Source organism: Ammospiza caudacuta, chromosome 1 (genome assembly GCF_027887145.1).
Source record: "Ammospiza caudacuta isolate bAmmCau1 chromosome 1, bAmmCau1.pri, whole genome shotgun sequence".
Taxonomy (NCBI): Eukaryota; Metazoa; Chordata; class Aves; order Passeriformes; family Passerellidae; genus Ammospiza; species Ammospiza caudacuta.
In genome coordinates, this window is record NC_080593.1 from 6,678,929 (window position 1) to 6,696,428 (window position 17,500).

The 17,500-nt window shown below is 39.8% G+C and overlaps 1 protein-coding gene across 2 annotated transcripts in view; it reads right to left on the reverse strand.

Moving 5' to 3' along the window:
• The window catches only part of XYLB (xylulokinase), an 85,506-nt gene that overhangs the window by 62,264 nt on the left and 5,742 nt on the right, over positions 1 to 17,500 (reverse strand). For both annotated transcript variants that reach the window (XM_058806782.1, XM_058806791.1), the window contains exons 5-13: positions 16,417 to 16,503; positions 15,191 to 15,319; positions 13,887 to 13,952; positions 10,943 to 11,015; positions 5,126 to 5,244; positions 3,923 to 4,004; positions 2,875 to 2,915; positions 2,356 to 2,471; positions 255 to 370 (exon numbers count right to left, since the gene is read on the reverse strand). In XM_058806782.1, coding sequence (XP_058662765.1) covers positions 255 to 370; positions 2,356 to 2,471; positions 2,875 to 2,915; positions 3,923 to 4,004; positions 5,126 to 5,244; positions 10,943 to 11,015; positions 13,887 to 13,952; positions 15,191 to 15,319; positions 16,417 to 16,503 — 829 coding nt within the window. The remainder of the gene's footprint in view (positions 1 to 254; positions 371 to 2,355; positions 2,472 to 2,874; positions 2,916 to 3,922; positions 4,005 to 5,125; positions 5,245 to 10,942; positions 11,016 to 13,886; positions 13,953 to 15,190; positions 15,320 to 16,416; positions 16,504 to 17,500) is intronic.

Below are 17,500 nucleotides of genomic sequence, written 5' to 3' on the forward strand. Positions count from 1 at the left end.
TTACTAACATCCTTCCAACAACCACAGGAGATCCATAAATATAATTTTCTTAGTCAGTGAACATTGAAGGAACACACTGTGATGACACTTAGGTTGTCAACAGAGCATTTCCAAGCACACATTAGGAATTTCTCTTGCTCTAGTTAACTTCATTCCTGACCTTTATGATGACCCAAGTAAAAAGGAGGTACAACACCTACTGCAGTATGAGTCCAAGCAAACCCTCAAAGTCCCAGCCCTGCCAAGGCTCATACCCAAGTTTCCGCTGTTTCCAGCATCAGTTGATGATAAGGCTTTGGAGAATTCATCCCAGGAGCCTGAAGCACACTCATCCCTGATCCTCTCTCTCATCAGAGAGCCATTCTTAAAACTGAAACACACAAACACACCACATGTATTTTCCAAAATGTTTACCTCTAGATTTAAAGCATTTTGTTCCTTTACTTGACATTGTTGTTTAGTTTAATCAGCTGAATTAAAGCTGGGCAAGTTAAAAGAAGTAAGCACTTCATTATGGAAAGAGATAGAGAAGGAAGAGCAAGATAAGAGAAAGCTTTTACAGGAGGTGCTGGGGAGCACAGAGCAGAGATGGGGGTGTGCATTTCTCCAGTGAGTCAGGTTAGGTCCAAGGCAGGCCATGCCAAACCCAGGCCAGCTCTGCACAGCTGAGACATCTCCTCAGAGAGGTGTCCTGCCACCCCTCACCCTGAGATGGCTCTGCCAGGAGCAGCAGGAGTGTCCCCACATTGCATTTATGGTTTCAGGAACGTGGTACCTGTGTGGAACCAGCTTGGGTCCAGCAAGAACTATGATGAGGTCTAGCTCTGTGCCAGGATCTGGCAAAGGAAAGCACCACAGCCAGTTAGCAAACTGTGCAGTAAAATGTGCATCTCTTCATTTTTTATGGTCTTCACACAGTTCATGCTGTCACCCTCTTTGTGAATATCATACTCCTGCAAAATACTGGACTTGAACCCAGGGGGAAGCAGTTTGAACCCTCTCCAGCACAGAGTTATCAGAGCAGCTCAGCAGAAGAAGCACAGAAATATCAAAAATGAGGGCAAGGAAATCCTTGAACTTGCTCAGTAGCACCAGCTGAAGCTATTTGAGTTTTCTATACAAATACCCTGTCTGGTAGCTCAGGCATTCATTCTCTACTGAGAATCCCCTATTAACTCTAATATTGTAGAAATAAAGAGCCTTGGTGCCAAAGGGGCAGGGTCAGCTCAGAAATGACTACACAGAAGGAGCAGGAAGGATTAACTCAGCCCTGCCAAGGCCACCACCAAACTGCATGTTAAGCTGCAGTGAAAGAACAGCAGTGTAACATTTATTCAGAAAAATGCTTCAGTATCTGCTTTCCTATTATGAACAGGTTGTTTATACAGTTTTTTTACACAGCAAAAGAAAACATTGGGTAGAAGAAAAACTCAAATGTAAATTAAAAACAAAGCAGGCAAACAAAAAAATCCCACATAAAACAAAGCATAACAAACAAAACCTGCTGGGAAATTACAAAACAAAACTCAGTAACTTGCAATTGACATCTTGGTTTTGAACTCAGCCTCATGAACACTCATCTACTACTGTGCAGGTGGGATTCAACACTACAGCTCCAGGGCAGACTTGAGCTTTGCTGAAGTTCTGAGTTTCAAGCAACTACAATCCAGGGCATTTAGGCACTAAATTTAGCTGTATATTACTTGCAAATACTTGACCTAGATTGCAAATTTTAATCTAGAACACAGTGATTCAGTGAGGGCAAACACAGCTCCAGTCCACCTCCTTGGCTGGCATGGGGCCAAACAACACCCAAATCACAGCAGCCAAAAGCTACCATGAGGACCATTTTCTCAGCTGGGCTTCTTGAGATCTCAATATTTTCCTGAAGCACAGCCCTAATGCATCCCATCACTGATTAAGCTCCTCTCTGGAAAGGGAATCTTCACCTTCTCCATTATGACCCCTCTGGACCACCAGAGGAGCACAGAAGTTCCACAGCCTGGTCAGGCTCCACACATTTCACATCCCATCTCAGCAGATTTGTTATTCCTGCACATTAAATGCATTACCTGAGGTACACAGAGACCTGGCTCTATCCATACACTGAAATAATTTCAGCTTTTTATTGCCATGAGAATTTATCCTCCACAACTCTGCAGTTTCAGTTCCTCAGATTAAACAATAGGAATGCTATAAGGTTGATGGAAATGTTTCAGCAGTAGATTGCCATATACCATAGAGAATGCTGAATGTTCTATTCATTATCATCTCACAAAAGAAATAAAAAGCACTAACACAGAGAAAGAAATATATGTTATCGATCCCAGATGTAAAAAAAATAAATTATATTACCATAAAAGGGCCATATATGTTTGAGAATCAACAGGATTGCAGAGAATATGACCTTCTAAGGCAGGAGTTGGCTCTTGGATCCACAGGAACAATGTGTCACTTGTGCCAAGGCTAATCTGCAGGGGAAAAAAATAATTGAAGCCTTATCACAATGTGCATGGAAAGCAATACAGAAATTAAATTAAAACCATTTGTTATTGCCACTAATTGTTTTTAAATTACACATTAAGTCAATTGGATTCGTGCTGAAGCTAGCTCTGACTTAGGCTGTCATGCCAGTGAAATACATACTAGATGGAGACTTGGGTTTTAATGTCTGCAGTGTTAGTTAAAAATAGTCACAAGAGTTTACTTAAAATCTTTCAGGCAGCTTACAGATTGATAGAAATAGAACAAGCATGAATCCAATAAGCAGAAAATCAACACTAGCAGGTGTATTTAACTGGCAACCTGCAGCTATTTACATTTCAGGTATTTCAAGCACCCAAGGACAGTTTTCAGGAGAGTGTTTTGACTTACTGCAATGTCTCCTTCTTGAAGTCTCATCCCTGCCAGTGATGCTGAAAGCAAAAAGAATCCCAGGTATAAAGGTAGATCTTTGACTTAATTACAGCCTGTTACCTGAGGCATCATAGCACATTACAAACACCATCTCAAAGTACAATATAAATGGCAAATATGCTCCCAGTGACCTTGGGTATCCACCATAAAATATGGGCAAAACTTTTGGGTGAGGGTGTCATTTTTATTTTAATAAAATCAAAATGCTCAAGACAAGACTACAAAACAGCATGATTTTTCTGATGGTTTACATATTCAGGTTTCATATGCAGTGGACCCTTGATTAACAACACACTTTAAAGGAGGAACATTCCCACTTTCATCAGATTAATCACATATTTATTGTCTAAGTTGAATTCGGGTGTCTAGAAGAAAAAATTGGACTTTTGGGAAATGCAGACTTTACCCAACTCCCAGAATAAGAACGTAAAATATATCATAATGAACTTCGATCATTATTCAAACCTGCATAAGCTACTGTAATATGGGAAGTATTTTATTTTCACAGTCTGGAGAAACAAACATTTGCTTTACTCTGAAACAGTCTCCAGGATTCAAAAAACTGACCCTGAATTAACACCTTCCCTTGTACTGAGATCTATCAGTCAGAAAAAAGGACATCTCTAATTCTTAGAGAAAGCCAACAAGGTCCATCTGCACCTTTTTGCTTGAAAAGATACAAGATACATTTTCAAATTCATATTCTCCAAGCTAAAATGTTAACAGTTGATAGTAGGGATGGTTTCTCATAACAAAAACTGAAGTTATCAAAAGGCAAATGAATTCACTTCTGATTACTTGGCAAAAGAGAATTAATTTGTCATACACAGCCTATCTGAGCTATCTCTATCTCAAAAGAATCAGTGATAGAAGGGTGTTAGAAAAAGGAATTAATACAGATAAAAACAATATTCTTTCATTTTATAGGAGAGTCAGTAAGATAGATTTAGAATTTCAGGACATACATAATCATATCCACTGGATCTTGCACGGTTAATCATCTCACCTGGATTGTCTCCTGTAAATGCTACTATTTTACAGTCTGGGCTAAACCCATAATGTTGACTATAATATGGAGAAATAGGCCCCTAAGGAAAGAAAGAAAGAGAAGAAAAAAAGCTCAAAAAAATGGAATGCAATCTTACAATATATGACAATGTATTGTAACACAGAACTGAAAAATCCTAGAGCAGCTACAAGAATAATTTCTGAACATTTAAGGTATAAATGAATATTTTAAAAAATTTTAATGCACTTTTTTCCTAGTAGTTGTTGTGAACCTCACAGGAATACCCTCAGATTAGATTTAAAAGTAGGCTAGTAAATAGCAGCATTTTATCTTTGGGTCTTTCTTCAGTTATTCACATCAAGTACCATAAACACATCTATCTGTTTTGCACATACACATGAATATTAATAGCTAGAAATTAGAAATTCAATGTAAACATAGGAGGAAACACAACATTAATATACATCACAGCATCAAATGCTGGAATACGACCCCTATTATTTTAGAGGTCAAGAACTGTATTCTTTTAAGCCACATTTGATAGCCATTGAGAAAAAACAGAAGAAAACTACCCATAAAAAAAACACAAGGAGGTCTATAAGGATTTTTTCAATATGTTGCTCTCCATTACAGATCAGCAGTGAGTTCAGAGGGCTCAGGTGATGGGTATCTCCACTGCCTCACATGTGCACAGCTAAAGAGTAGCTGCTTTTGTGCTGGGTAGTAAGACTAAACTCATTTACTCAGGAGATGCGAGGCTTGATTTGATTTCACCATTATGCTACGTGAACTCAGGAGCTTTAAATATCCCAAATTATTCACAAAGATTACCTCATTAACTCTACAAACAGCTTAAAACAAGATCTCTGTTGAGAAATGCAAATGTTGGGCTCTGTTTCTGCAGCAATAAACTCCCATGCACAGCTCTGCAGTGACCAGAGACTCTGGGGTGTGAGAGAGGACCCCAAAAATTCTCATCACTGGAGCATCTACCAAAAACTCTCTCACAGAGCCCAGGGCATGCAAGAATCCAAGGAGACCAAAGCTATGATGGGTGCCAGTTCCCAAAGACTTGGTTAACACCTTCACAACACAGCTGGAAATATTAAAGCAGCAGCATTGCACACACAGATAGTGCCATTGGCATAACTCCCAGCAAAACTCCCCTTGTTGCTTACAGCTCTTCTGGCAGGAACATACCAGGACTGAGTGGGATGGGACAGGGCATCCCAGTCTCTCCTCTAATCCAGGGGCACAAGCATCAAGGCAGGGCTTTGACCATGCCTTTTCCCAAATCTGCAGCAAGTTCATACCAGAACCTACAAGACAGATCAAAAGAGGAAGTGCACAGGATTAAGCAGAAGACCAGAAAATTCCAACAACAATTTTCAAATTCCATCTGAAAATTTACAGATGTATGTCGCAGACAACTTTTATGAAAAATCCTTTCCTTAGGATTTTTCCTCCTGAGAATCTGAGGGGCCTCAGGAACAAAATGTAAACAATGGTTATCTGCTGCTGTGGAATGCAACAGGTGCATCTGTGATTGGTTTCATAGAGTTGTTTCTTATTAATGGCCAATCACAGTCAGCTGGCTCAGACTCTCTGTCCAAGACAGAAGGTTTTGTTATCATTCTTAGCCAGCCTTCTGATGAAACCTTTTCTTCTATTCTTTTGGTATAGTTTTAATGTAATTTATATAATAAAATAATAAATCAAGCTTTTTGAAACATGGAGTCAGATCCTCATCTCTTCCCTCATCCAAGAACCCCTGTGAACACCATCACAGATGTATGTTTTCCATTTAAAGAGAATGGTTTCAGCCCTTCTAAGAATAAAGGGTACTGATAATTTAGTCTCTGCAGGGCTTTCACCTGCAAAAGTAGCAGAAAATGCTTCTCTGATGTACAAGGCACTAGGCAATTCAGTCATTCACAAATTATGAGTAAAGACAGGAATATCAGTGCCTCCCCAAATCTTCCACCTTAGACAAGGACTTCATAGAAGGAACTAAAAGGGATGGAGCAGTGTCCCTTGGAGATGTGTTGTGCTCAGCAGAGACCTAAAAGTGAAGAAATTCCCCCCTCAGTGGGATGGCTTTACATTACTCCTGCCTTTGAGCACAGCATCCTATAAGCATCTAAATCCACACTGTCTAATCCTCCTCCATATCAACATTTCCCTTTCCAATTTCTCAAATAAAGCCTCTAATTTTGAGGATAATTTGGTATCCAGCTTTGAATACCAAAGCCATGATTTTCAGGCATGCTGAGCAGCCCAATGAAATCTGCAACACCTGCAAGTGTGCAAACCTCTTAAGGCCAGATTCTGTGAAATTATTTACAGGATGCAAAAAAAAAATCTAAATAACTGATTTGGTCACCTGTTTTCTCACCAGAACTATTGTTAGATCTGGGAAAGGCCTTTATAGTTTTGGTTTGGTTTCTCATTGCTCTTTTCTCACTGTTTTATTGCTGGTTTAAAAGTTAATTGAAGCTGGTTAGTGGCCAAATCTATATAACACACTGAGCACTCCACACCCCTGGTTTATGATTCTAACATGCCTTTAATTGAACATTAGACATGAAAATCTGTATTTCTGGTTAGTGCTGCTCAGGGATAGAGTAGTCTTATTCTAGATTAATACCAATCCAATCAATAATCTTATTCTAGATTAATACCAATTATTCCAAAGAATGCTTAGCCCTCAATTTTATTCATCTCAGAAACACAGCCACGTCCTCAGTTCAGCACATTGGAAAGCCTGATATTTCCTTCTGTTCAATACATTTTTAAGCTTTTCAAATCATAAAGATGGTGAAGTTGATGCCACATGCAGTGCCTGTGGAAGAAGACATTGCTCGCCGTGCTGGGATGCAGAGGGAGAGAAGGATTCAAGCCCCGTCTCAGGCAGCACATCACAAAGCTCCAGCAGTGCTTCTGCTCTGAGAAAGAGCCTTCAACACACTCCACACACACTCCACTGCTGCTTACACAAGCACAAGTGAGCCCAACCTATCAACTCCCAACACACTTTTCATACAGGCTTAAAAATGGGTTTAACAACATTTAAAAACAAACTTTATAGTTATCAGTACAATCCCAAGCACCCTCAGTGTTGTCTGGACCTAGTGCTCCACATGGTGTTGTAAACAGAAAGTGCTGCACACTTGAGCTGAGACACTGGAATAACCCAAGCCAAACAGCAGGATATTTGGGTTATACTTAATGACATAAAAATAGAATTAATTTTATCCAAATCAATCAATTCAATTCATTATTTAAAATATTTGGCCTATGATGAAAAAGCAGGAATTTGACAGAGCACAAAGTGCAACAACCATCCCAAAGGGCAAAGGATCCCTTTTCTGCCATCAAAATCACACACTTTGAAAAGATTTAATCCAGCATATGTGATGTCTCTATGAGAGATCACTCTTAAATCCAGCCATTCCCTCCTTCCCAGGGTAAATTGTGTCCTGACAAGTTAAACTCAGCCAGAGTTACCACCTGCACTTTTCAGAGGTAGAGGGTGTGAGCAGCCACATGTTCCATGCTCTCAGGCATAACAGAACTTTCTACAAGTTTATAAATTTTACTGGAAGAGTCTATGATTTAAAAGGCCAAGAACCTCTTCACTAAACTAAAGCAGTGAGGAACAGAATCTTTAAATAGGGTATTTCTACAGAAAGATTAGCTGTTTTCTGCAGGTTTTGTTTGGTTTCTTTAGTCCTTCTTTGTCCACAGCCCACAAACCCAGAGAAACATTTCACCAGAATCCTCCAATGCAATTTCACAAGACATCAGGGCAGCCTTCAATTTTTCCTGCATAAACCAGAAAAGCCTCTAATCTTTATAACTGAATGTTTACATTATACAGAGACAACCATTCAGTTTATTGACTGGTAGATGCAGTAGCACAAAGACTTTCACATGCCCTGAGAAAAGAGAGGTGAGAGAATTTGCCCCAAACTCAGAAATTTATTTTAAAAATGTGAAACAACTGTTTTAGAAGAACTATTCATCTCTTGGGCTGGATTTATCCCGTTCAGCTGTAGGCATGGGAGTCTCTGTGGAAGATAAAAAGAGCTGCATGCTCCTCTGATTATACAAGGAGTGATTCACACTGAGTTCCTACCTCTAGCACCTCTGCTCTTGTTAAACATCACAAACTAACAAAATCAGTAATAATTTGAGAAGAAAAGGGGAGAAAACAAGCAAAAACCAAAGGCAGCCCTGACCCATCACCCCACCAGCAGTGAAGGCCAACAGCCAAGGCCATGGCACAGTAAGAACTGAGGAAAGGGTCAAAACATGGAATAATAAATTTCCATATTTCACTGCAATCACCGACTTCTAGCACAGAATGACCCAGAGCACAAGCAGGACTTGTTAATATTTACTACAAATACAGAAGTGCTTGAACACTTGGGGGAAAAGGGGAGAACACAAACACTTCCATTACAATGGCCCAGCCATGCAGACTAACCGGTTTTATTAATCCACAAAGTAAAGATCAATATTTGCATACATTTATAAGCAGTTATGTTCATCTGTTTCTGCATTACAGCCCTCTGGGTTGCCTTTTCAGAGAGCTAAAGCCATGACAAGTGTAACTGCTGACACCACACAAGCTACAGGAGGAGTGAACTCATCCCACCACACTCCTTTGGAAAAGCTTCAGTCCAACACATCCTTTTTTGGTAGGACAACAAAAAACCAATATGCTAAGCTACAATTTGCCTAAAGCTCTTAGAAAAGCATTTCAAAAGATAAAGTTTCTCTAGGTCAAGAGCTGAATTGCTGTTCCTAAAGGTGTCTTCTAAAAGAAACAATGCTCCAAGTGTTCAACTTTTAGGTCCCAGATGTCTCTGATTTTTATTTCTATTGTGCAGATGTTAAAAGTAATTCATTCCACTAGAAGGTAATTTCATTTTTTTAAAATCAATCACTCAGGTTGCTTAGCCATTCTCAAGTGGTTTGAGCCTTAAAAGATTGGACCTTTAAGAAGAAAAGGAAAAAATTCTGAAACTGAATAGCACATTTCCCACAATAACCTGCCAATTTGGAGATAAGTTATTGTGTAGAGCTAAACAATTTGACAGGGTCTTTTAAAGATGATATGACCTGAAGTTAAACCTACAGAAATGAAGAATAGGTCTATTATCTGAATGTTATTTTGAGAGATGCATTTTAAACTACAATACACAGGTGCTAAGTAAAAGATCAAGTGAATTGCAAGAAATTGTAAGTGACAAGAAAACCACTTTTTCAGCTGCATCCAAATAACTACTGCATCCATTATACTTATATTTTATTACTGGAATTAGAATTCTCTCATTATATTAACAGAAGAAAGGAATGAATGAGGAAAAATACAGATTACAATGCCAAAAAATCTTTTGTCTTGTAAAGAGAAGTGTAACATCCTGCTTAGTTCTCTTATCTTTTTTCACACAAAGATTTAATAATCTTACATGCTCTGAACAGCCCAAAACATTTCTTCAGGTTCTGTAAATACCCACAGGTGTAACAGAACACTCTCCTGCAGATGTTTGGAAAATGTGACTCATTTTCTAAGGAAATGTTCCAATTAAGGAAATTTAATTTTTCTTTACTTTAAAATATTTTGTTTTGCAACGATTTCTCATGTTCTGAAATTGGAGAAGCATGGCTTTCCTCCACTTGCTTCCAAGCAGAAAAGGTAAAGTAACATTACCAAAAAAATAAAAAAACAAACCCAAACAGGAGATATTTTTAATATTTATAATTTTAAACATTCAAATCAAAATTAACACTGCACTCTCATTGAAAAACATAAAACCAATATGTTTCTTTATCAGAAAAGGCAGCTAAAGCTATCACTATCTCTCTTTGAAATACAGTAGGTGGCTGAGCAGCCCAAGTACTCAGTATTTGGACCTGCAGAGGAGCAAAGTGAAAATCTCCAAGGAATTATTGTTGCCAATAATACACAAAAAATAAAATTCAGCTGTGGAATACTTGGCTGAAAGGACAGGACCAGAAAACAGATATAATAATCTCACAAGTGGTATGAAACAAGCATGGATTGCCTTGCCATTTCTGGGGTCTCAAGTGTAACTGGAAGGTCTGATAGCAAGTTGTCCATTAGCTAAAATTGAGGTGTCTTGTCTTTTCCTGCAAGATTTGATGGAATAACAAAGGAGAAAAAATGAATTGGTCTTAACACAGGGGTGTCAACCATGTCTCAATAATGCAAAAAATCCATGGAGATCCTTGTTATCTAACCTTTCAGCTCTGAAATATATCTTCTCTTAGTTTCAGAGCAGAAATCAGAAATGTTTTTCAGAAATAACAGCAGAGCTCCCATGAAAATGCTTTCCTTCATAATTGCCATTTTAAATTGCCATTTAAAAGCTGGATAACCAAGATAACACACAACAGAAAAGAGAGACAGACTTGTCACTTATTTGTCTTTGTTATGATGAATGGAGAGATACAGAAGATTTTTTTTTAACTGAGTTTAGTGCATTTTGCTTCATTTATGGGGTTTTTCCTGGTTCATTTTGAAAATATATTTCTGTTATAGATCCAAACTCCAGTTAGGTGGGGAAAAAAAATCATCACAATATACATCATATTCTTCCTGTGCATTTCTGAGCTAAACCAGCAAAACTAAAGAACAAATATCAGAACTCTGAAGTTTTGTTTAAGATTCCACAACTTTCTGATGCCTCTAGAAAATCTTACCACTCCTTTATACATCACAAAATAATGAAAAAAAGCTATAATTACATTTAAGAATCTTTTCTGTAGATCCATTTGATAGAAGTGGGAATCAGTATGATGGGGAGAGAAGAGCATAGCAAACATCAAACTGAAAGAAGTAACTTAGCTTAAGATCTAATATACTTGTCATTAAAATTTAAAGATTGAAAACAAATACCAGACACCTTGTCCCCCATCTATGTAATGTGGGGATGGGAAGGAAAATTTCCTTATTAAACTATTACTATGAAAAAAGCCCACACTTACCATCACTGTAATCAATGGGTGCATAAGCTCCTAGGAAAAGGGAAGCTGCAAAGCTACTGACCAAAGAAATTCTCTGCAAAAAAAATCAAAAACAGTGAGAAGTAGTGAATCACATCAGTAATCACTTCAAAGAAAGCAGAAAGCAAATAAAATAGTTGGAAGTAGTAAATGTTAATAGATGCTTAAGGTTAGGCCCAGAAAGCACACAAAAATACACCTAGAAGGATTATTCAGTTCTGACCATCACAGGAATACAGCACATAGCAATCCACAAGTAACCCCATGATAAAAGCTGTTAATAGCTCTGCCTTCTGAAACATGCAAAACACACCTGGTATGCTATCATACTGTGTTAGCATGAATCCACCACTTCAGTCTATTACAGAACCTCATTTTCTAAGAAAAACAGTTTCTAAGGAAAAAAACACACACACACCCCCCAAAAAAAAAAAAAAAAAAAAAAAAAAACAAAAACAAAAAAATAAAACACAAAACCACCTGCGTGTCGATGACAGGGGAAATGCTCAGAACCCTGCTCTGTCCCACCCACAGTACAGGTCTGGAACCTTTTAGAAGCTCTTGGAGCACCTTTAGCATCTCTTTGTGACCCTTTGCCTTCCTTCCAGCTGAGCCCCTGGACCTCCCTGGAGTTACTCTACAATAAACTATAATAAACAGCTTTGAACTGAGCCCCTGCCTGCAGCTCTGCCTCAGGGCATGCTCCAGCTGCATGACATCCAGCTGTAGGGCTGCCAAAAAATGCCCCCTATGACACTGATCCACCATGAACCTTCCTCCTCTTCACATCTGCTGTGTGAGCTACCAGGTTAACCAGCCACCACCAGGCTTTCTGCATGATCAGGCACTGCCTGATGCCAAAAAGTTGGCACAAAAGCAGACAAATCCCTCATTCTGTGCTGTGACTCACTCAGAAGAAATATGCTCATCACCCAATAACTAAACAGAATCAAACCTCCACAGGTGGAGCGAGCCAGAAGTGACAGGCTTTTATTAATGATCACAAAATCACTGCTTCACAGCATTCAAGGGCAGCCTGTAGCCAGAGACCTAAGAGGTGGTTGTAATGGCCAGGAAATTTAATGATGCACTTGCTCTCGGTGCATCTCTCCCCAAGAATACATCACATTGTGCTCAGGTAACAAAGGCCTACCTTCTGTGGTGCCCCAGTGGGCACTAGCTGCCTGAAATGGAAGGAAAAAAGGATGAAGTTAAACTGAGAATCAGCCAGCCAGTTTAGCAAGCTGACCTACAGGAGCAAAAACATCCACCTTCCACATGTCATTGAGACTGCCAAGCTGTTAAGTGCTCCTTGAGGGGCCTCAAGAGCAGCTCTGGCAGAGAGATGTTTTGTGTTTGAATGCATTTTGCATAGGTTTTATTGCTAGAAGTTGCCATCGGTTCAAACAGCCCTCAAAGTCTGACATTGGTTTAACCAGTTCTCAGTCCCACTTCCCCCCAGTAACATATCTTTCTCTAAATTTAGTCATAAGCTTATGACCAGAATGTATCAGTGTTGTTTCATCTCATACCTTTCTAGTCACAATGAGAATGTAAAAGAAAAAAAAGGGAAAAAAATTAAAAATTTAGCATTCTGCAACCAAATAGAGTCAACTTGCAATTCACTTTTTCATGAAATGAACTGCTTCATACAGGGGTGAGATTTTAAAAAAATAAACACACAAAAAAAATGCTATCAAGAACTGAAGTAATGGAAAACCAGGTCTTCCTTACTCCCCTTTATAAAAACAGGGTCTATGTTTCTCCTTTTCCAGTCAGCGGGAACTTCACCAGACTGCCACAACTTCTCAAACACAATGGATAGTGGCTTAGCCACTTCAAGCACCAGTTCCCTCAGGATCTATGGAAGTATTTCATCAGATCCTTGTGCAACTTCAGGTTCCTTAGATGGTCTTGAACTCAATCTTCTCCTGCACTGGGTGGTTTTCATCATCCCAGTCCCTGCCTTTGCCTGCTGTGGCTCAGGTGAAGTGGCTGGAACTCCTGCCAGTGAAGGTCAAGGCAAAAACAGTCCTGGAGTACCCAGCCTTCTTCACAGCCTGGCTAACCAGGTCTCCCATTTCCTTTGGAGAGGGCCTACATTTCTCAAAAGTCTTTTTAACACTGACATACCTGTAAATGCTTTTCTCTTTGCCCTCGATATCCCTGACCAGACTTAATTTTGTCAGGGTTTTAGCTTCCCTGACCTAATCCCAAACTGCTCAGAGGGCCTCTCTGTATTTCTGCCTTTATTTCTACCTTCTGTAGGCTTCTTTTTTGTGTCCGAGTTTGTCCAGGAGCAATTTGTTCATCTACACAGCCCTCCTGATGTTTTTGCCTGGCTTAATCTTAGCTGGGGTGCATCACTTCAGAGCTTGGAGGAGATGATCCTTGACTATGAACCAGCTTAGGAGAGCCTGTATCCTACCATTCCAACACTCCAGGAGGCATCCCTATGATGCCAAAAGGATCAGAACCCTCTAATTCCTAGTTATTCCCCCTGCCATTTGTGTTTGCTCAGACATTTCATCTGTTCCACCCATGAAGGTGCCTTTGCTGGCTGCTGGTGTCCTCCAGGTGCTCTCCTGCTCATCTGCCATCCCTCTCCAAGTTCTGGGCATCTCCTTCTGGCACCAAACTGATAGGAGTGGGATGATCTGAGGTTCTCCTCCCCCAACAACTTCAGTTTAAAGCTCAATTCACCAGCTTGAGAAGTATAACACTCAAAGTAGAACCAATGTCAGATTTTTATCTGCCTAACCACTAATAATTTAACAAAATTTTTAAAGTTCTATGTTCATCTTGAATTCAAACACAAGAGTCAGAATAATCTTTAGCAAAAAGGTCTGTAAAAACATCTGCACAAAATAAATTTTAAAAGACTTTCAACCATGTTTTCCAATAAGGGAATTGAAGTTAAGCCAACCTCAGTTTGCTTGTAGACCTCAGGATTCTGGCTGTAAATCTTTGCTATCTGGTTTCCTGTAAAACGCTGAGAAAGAAATGCAAATGCTTAGAAACACAAACCCTAAATGGAGTCAATAATCATTAACTCTGTGTAATGAGTTCAGAACATTGCACTTTGGATATTTAATTTGCCTGATGCATGATGAAAGTCAGTGCACAGCAGGCAATCTGCACTAAACAGGGTATAACACATAGTCCCATTATGAGAATTTTGTTCACCTTTTGAAAAAAAGGCATGGGGAAAAGCATTACTATCCATAATTTACATTTCAGAAATGACAGTTCAATGGAATGAATCACACTTATTCTGTGCAGAGGAACCAGCACAATTCAAATGCTGCCTTCAAATCCCTGAAAAGGTTTAAGCTACACAATCTATGTACCTGCCTGTGAGGCAGGTGAATTGAAATTAAAGCAGGAAGTTTCATACTCAAAGCATATACTCCAGCCCAGGCTAAAAACAGCTTTAAGAATATTTATTTTTCATCCATGTATTGTGTCAGATAATCAAAAAACCTTTTAACACTGACACATTAACATTTAACAAGTGAAAAAAAAAAGTGTTAGTGGTATGCAAAGTCTGATTTCAACATCAGCCATAATGATGATTCAGAAACAGAAACATCAGTTTGGGAGCTTGAAGCCTTATTCTGATTAATCAGGGGCTGAGGTGCCTGCAGGGCAGCCCTGATCTCACTCCAGAACTCATTGTCACAGTTACAAGGAGGGAAGACTCAGGGAGAGGAGACAAGTGACAGTGAATTTGACAGTGTCCCAAGCCTCTGAAACACTTCTCTTAGGAGCTGCTTGTCAGCCTCCAGGCAATATTAAAAGGCCAATCTTTTAATTGCAGGAGTAACCTAGAGCATGATTCAATAATAGGAGGATGGATTTACCCTAACCAAAAGTGTAACACAAACTGGGTTTGCATCCCAATAGAAATGTGGCCACACAGGATGCTGCCTGGGGACAAGCAGGCCCTGAGAATTTAAGCATGGCCACCCAACACTGCATTTAGGAGCCCCTGGCCAAATGCTCCAACTGCCTCCTGCAGCAGAATTTACAGTGTTTGGTTCATTTCACTGTGCAACTTCTGTATCTCCCTTTGTGAGACTAATGCAAAGCACAGTACGGTTGGAGATCCTTCAGAAGCTCTGTCTTTCCTAGGTGATGGCTGATGGTTACCTGCTGCAGCTCCCTGGGCTGACAGAACTGTTTCCAGCACAGGATTCTGCTGGGAATTTCCCCCCATCCATTCCTTACCTCATAGGCCCTGGAGCCAGTGACCCTGGCCAGGTGCTGGGCTCCCCCCAGGGCTCTCTCCAGGGCTCTGCACTGGGAGGCTGTGCTGGAATCCATCCAGATGGGGCTGTCACTGACTGAAAAACAGCCCTGTAACCAACAACACCCTCTATTAGCAAGTCTGATCTCTGAAGTCCCTGCTAGAGTAAGGAAATACAGCAGCTATAGGTATCAGCTCACAGCTCAGCTCTCTGACACGCCTGCTGCCCTTCTCTCAGCAATTACAGAAAGTTGATATTGGGTACAAGGTTGGCCAGGGATGAAAAGTTCAACCCAAACTTGGCATCAGAGGGAAGCAACATTCTCTTTCTGCTGTCACCTCTCACATCCTCTAGCAGCCAAAACCCCAGCCCCTTTTAGAACCTCTTCACAAACCATCAGATTATCTTCCCACAGCTCTAACAACACATTTCTCCTTAATGCATGGCACAATCACCTGGAAATACAACTGAGGCTTAATACACCATTTATTCCAGCATTTTGATGCCATTTCCATGAGTTTTGCACAGATGAGAGTTACAAAACTAATAACTTAGCACATTTAACACAAAAGTCTCCCTTTCAACATATATCTGCCCTTTCTGACACTGAAGTAAGGGAAGAAGGGCCTTCCAGAGAAAAGCTGAGTCCTCCCAATTTTTCTTTTTAAATAAAAGCTTGTCAAGTCTGTGTTCAAAGCTCACCAATCACACACATACAAAATGTTGAGGTCAACAAGGTACTTGGTTAGGTTTTTAAGTCCACACTACATTACACTTCTATCTTTTCAGAGGCAAGTGTAAAATGGTCTTTTTTAAATAGATCTATTTTCTTATGAAATCATTTGCACATCCTGCAAGGAAACTCAGGTACAACAGTCCCACCACAAATTTTTTGTTAATATATTAAAAATGTAAGATATTTACACATTGTAAACAAAAATATTACATTTTCTAGAAGAACAAAGAGGCTGTTCCTCTGACACAGAAAGATTTTGGGACACCCACTGGCTCTTGTAAGCTTTTACAGCAGAGCATACTGTCATTCAGGAGAAAATGAAATGTCAAAAGTCCTGCAACTGAAGGAATAACTACTACATTTCATTTATGCTGCAGGGGCTTGCAGCCAAAAAAGAGGAAGAAAAACAAAGTGTGAGGATCAGAAAAAGGACAGTGTAGCCCTCCCTCCAGAGCTTTTGTGCACCTTACCTTTAGTGATTGGTGCAAAGGCAGTTCAGGTGATGCATTCTTTAAAATCTGGATGCTTCCTTTTTTCCAGTACACACTCCCATGTTGCTGTAGGAAACACAGAAACAGAAGCTGGAAATGCCCTCCCAAGCATCAAAGTCCTGATCTTACATTCTAAGGAACAAAAGACCTCTCCCCAAACCAGGACCAAAAAATGGCCTACTTCAAATCAAAGGTCTCACAAAAAAAAAATCTCTTATTTAAGACTGAGCAAAGCAGACACTAAATCAGAATATTATTTTGAATCACAGAATTTTCTAGTAGGGATAACTAATGTATTGCTAATGGCATTAGACACTTATCTGGGGCTCTTTGAGCTGTACTCAGGGTTCCACAGTCAAGATTTTGTTCTGTGCTATTTCAGCAGAGCCCATTGACCCATCAGTTACAAGCCTGTCCCTCTTGCTGGAGGGGCAAAATGAAGGGAATATGGGCAGTCTGGAAACTGCCCCCTTTTTTCTCTTGAGTAAGGTGGTGTTACTTGGCAGTCCCCAGCTCGTGCTCCACTGAAGAATTCATAACAGAGCCTTGACACCAGCTCTGATTTTCAGACACTTTGCTCAGACTTTCAACTGCAATCAATGGAATACGGAGATGAAAGCAAGGGGCTTGATTAATTAGTCCCAGATACATCAAGATGAATAACCTAAACCTCACATGTCAGAATTAGCTGTTGCTTTGGTGCTGTCCTCACCCTGAATATCATCTGTGAAAGTTATAAAAGCCTCTGTTGATTCATTGGAGCACTAGGAGGAAACTGGCTAACTGACTAAATGTCAGGGTGGGTTCAATAAACTAAAAAAAAAAGGCATTATGCTCTACAGGCTAAATCATGGACCCATTTTTGTAATTTCTGCATCATTTGGGTTTTGTTGTTTCTGTGCAGATCCCTGTCCAAGCCAACAAAAAATTGCTCAGTGGGATATTGCTGTGCTTTTAGCAAACTGTGCCCCTTGCTGGTTTTCCTACCCCATTTTCCACAAGCTCCTGGATCTGCTGAAATCCAAAAATAACAAAGAATTAAAACAACATGAAGCCAAGCAGT